General features: G+C 30.5%; 2 protein-coding genes across 2 annotated transcripts in view; one reads left to right on the top strand and one right to left on the bottom strand.

Moving 5' to 3' along the window:
* CASK (calcium/calmodulin dependent serine protein kinase) overlaps nucleotides 1-2674 on the top strand; it is a 631366-nt gene that overhangs the window by 412534 nt on the left and 216158 nt on the right. The gene's annotated exons all lie outside the window — the stretch shown is intronic.
* The window catches only part of GPR34 (G protein-coupled receptor 34), a 1229-nt gene continuing 423 nt past the window's right edge, over nucleotides 1869-2674 (bottom strand). The window contains exon 2 of the mRNA XM_007953545.1: nucleotides 1869-2674. This exon is cut by the window's right edge and continues 11 nt beyond it. Within this exon, the coding sequence (XP_007951736.1) occupies nucleotides 1869-2674 (806 nt within the window).

Here is a 2674-nt window from a genome sequence, read left to right as displayed (position 1 = left end):
AATCTTATTACAATAAAGTTAACTCTAAATAAAAACCTTAATGTTCTTTAATAGTGTTTTCCCAGACAGTGGCCTACCTTAAGTTTTAAGAAGTATTTTGACTGTTAAAAAAAATCCTTATACTCTGTAACAGGCTCTTACATATTCACGGAGTAGCTTTTGAGTTTTTTATGTAACCAAACAACTGAGCAAATGCTGGCCAGACTTTTGAGAATGGTTGCCTTAGTGATCCCTCCCAGATTGCAGTTTTATTGATGTTCTGTACTACTATGTCCAGATAGATTGACTAGAAAGCAACTAAGTACTCTCTCTCATCCATCCATTCATTCATTCATGCAGTTATTCAACAAATATATGTTGATTTTCTCTGTGCCAAGCAATGTGCTAAGCTCTAGGGAGGTAGTGATGAATAAGATGGAGATCTTTTTTGTAGACCTTACTGAACTATTATTTTTGAACATAAATGAAAATTATAAAATATATTTTTCATTATAATTTACAGGTTTTTTTATTGTTCTGAAGTATTTCAAATACCCAGTATACCAAAAAATAATATAGCATACAAGTACCTACCACCTAGATTTAACAAACATTAGTATTTTACCATGTTTGCTTCAGATCTCTCCAGAGGTAACTGAACTTGAAGTGGGTGTATATGTTGTGTATATTGCCATGCATGTTTTGCATTTTTATTGCATATGTGTATAGATTCATAAAGAATATAGTGTTGTTTTTTACGTGTTTTTGTATTTTACATAAATGTTATCATATGATAAATACCCTTTTACAGTTGTCATTTTTATTTAATATTCTTTAATACATTGCTGTTATTACTCATTTTGATATTTAAATTGTACCAGATTTGGTCAATGGAAGCTTTAATATTCTTTTTGAGATTTATCCATGTTGATGCATGTGGATGTAATTCATTTAATATAAATGCTGTATAATACTCCACTTTGTAAATAAACCACAGTTTACTTCTCCATTCCTTTGCACTGATGGATAATTAATAAGATAGCTTCCAATTGTTTAGTATTATGAAAAGTAGTAGTTTACTGAGCATAAATATTTCAGTGATTCTATAAGATATATAACTAATAGTGGACTTGCTGGCCCATAGGGTATGCATATCTTCACTTTTACTAGTTATTTTTTCCAATGTGGTCCAAGATAGCTAAGCATTAATTAATCTTTCTTACGGAAGAGGTGATTTTAAGTCCTGTAGCTAGGCTATTGAATTCTTAACTTGTTTGTTGTTTGATTTTGCTGTGCAGTATTTTTTAAATTCTTTCCATTTTTATCTAAGCACTGATTGATAGTGGGGTGATACTGTTTTTGTTAGAATTTTATTAATTGTAATTTCATCTGATATAAAAGTTTAGGAATAAATGAATACATTGACAAATTCTATAAGCTTTTTAAATGACAAAAGAACATATATTTCTGACGTTTCAAATTGATTCCCAAATCATTTAACTTAAATACACTTTATATTAGTATTAGTACCAGGTGTTTGATTTTAATAACTATTTAGTGACTTGAGAAACTGACATTTTCTTTAATTATTTTGTTGTTAAAGCTATTGAATTTCACTCAATTTAATAATCTGTGTTAAGAATGTTATGCTTACAATTTAGTTGTAAAATATTTTACACACATATTTAAAATCTAGTGATAAATGTAAGCTTTTCTTCCCCTTGAAATGGTTTACAGGTAAACAAATGAAATATCAGAAAAAAAGAAAAGAGCTTTGAGAAGATCTGTGTTCTGTAAATGCTAGTGCTTTGTTTTATAATTTTTTAGTTCTTCAACAAATTACAGGTCTGTGCTTTATCATTCTTTTTAATATGTATACATCAAGTACTTTAAGAAGTAGACTGAACTTTAACTGCAACAGATGTGTCATGCAGGGAGTACCCTGGTTTAAATTCTGAAGTGCTCTCACTCCTGCTTGCTTCCCCTTGAAATCGTCTCAAAAGAAGTTGGCACATTATTTTGCGGATGTTACTGGACATCAGGAAGTACATGACTGGATCTAAGCAGCTGTTAAAAGATGAAAGAACCAGCATGATCTCATTGGTTTTGTGAATGATTTCCTTCCAGGAGCAAGATGACTTATTTAGCTGTGAAGAAATGTAGATGAATCGAAAGATATGGTAGGGAACAAAACATACAGTAAAAATGATAAGTACGATAAAGGAATTCCGGGCCGTAGTAGCATATTTACCAGAATTAGGAAATTTTGACCTCCTTTTAGAAATCTTCAGTAGATTCTTACCTATCTTAATATATGAAAGGATTATTAATAGGAAAATTAGCCAGAACATTACCACAAGAATGAAGTTAAAAATTGCTTCTCCTTTTGCATTATGCTTATCTCTGTAATGGAAACACATTCTGGAATTATACCCTTCTTTCTTCAGCGTTAAAATAATCATAGTTAAAAATCCAGCTAGAGCAATTGCCCATACTATACAGCAAACATAAATACTTTGTTTGGTTGTTATTGTCTTCCGTTGTTGTATAGACCGATTAATTTTTATATAGCGATCCAAACTAATGAATCCAAGCAAAATAATGCTAATGTACATGTTCATATAAAATAGTAGTCCCACAACCTTGCAAAGAGTCACACCCAGTGTCCACTGATTTTGGTTAATATGATACATTA

This window comes from Orycteropus afer, unplaced genomic scaffold (assembly GCF_000298275.1).
Source record: "Orycteropus afer afer isolate SDZICR_OR568_19922 unplaced genomic scaffold, OryAfe1.0 scaffold00401, whole genome shotgun sequence".
Taxonomy (NCBI): Eukaryota; Metazoa; Chordata; class Mammalia; order Tubulidentata; family Orycteropodidae; genus Orycteropus; species Orycteropus afer.
The sequence above is the reverse complement of the archived record's forward strand: the minus strand, read 5'-3'. Positions and strand labels throughout refer to the sequence as shown.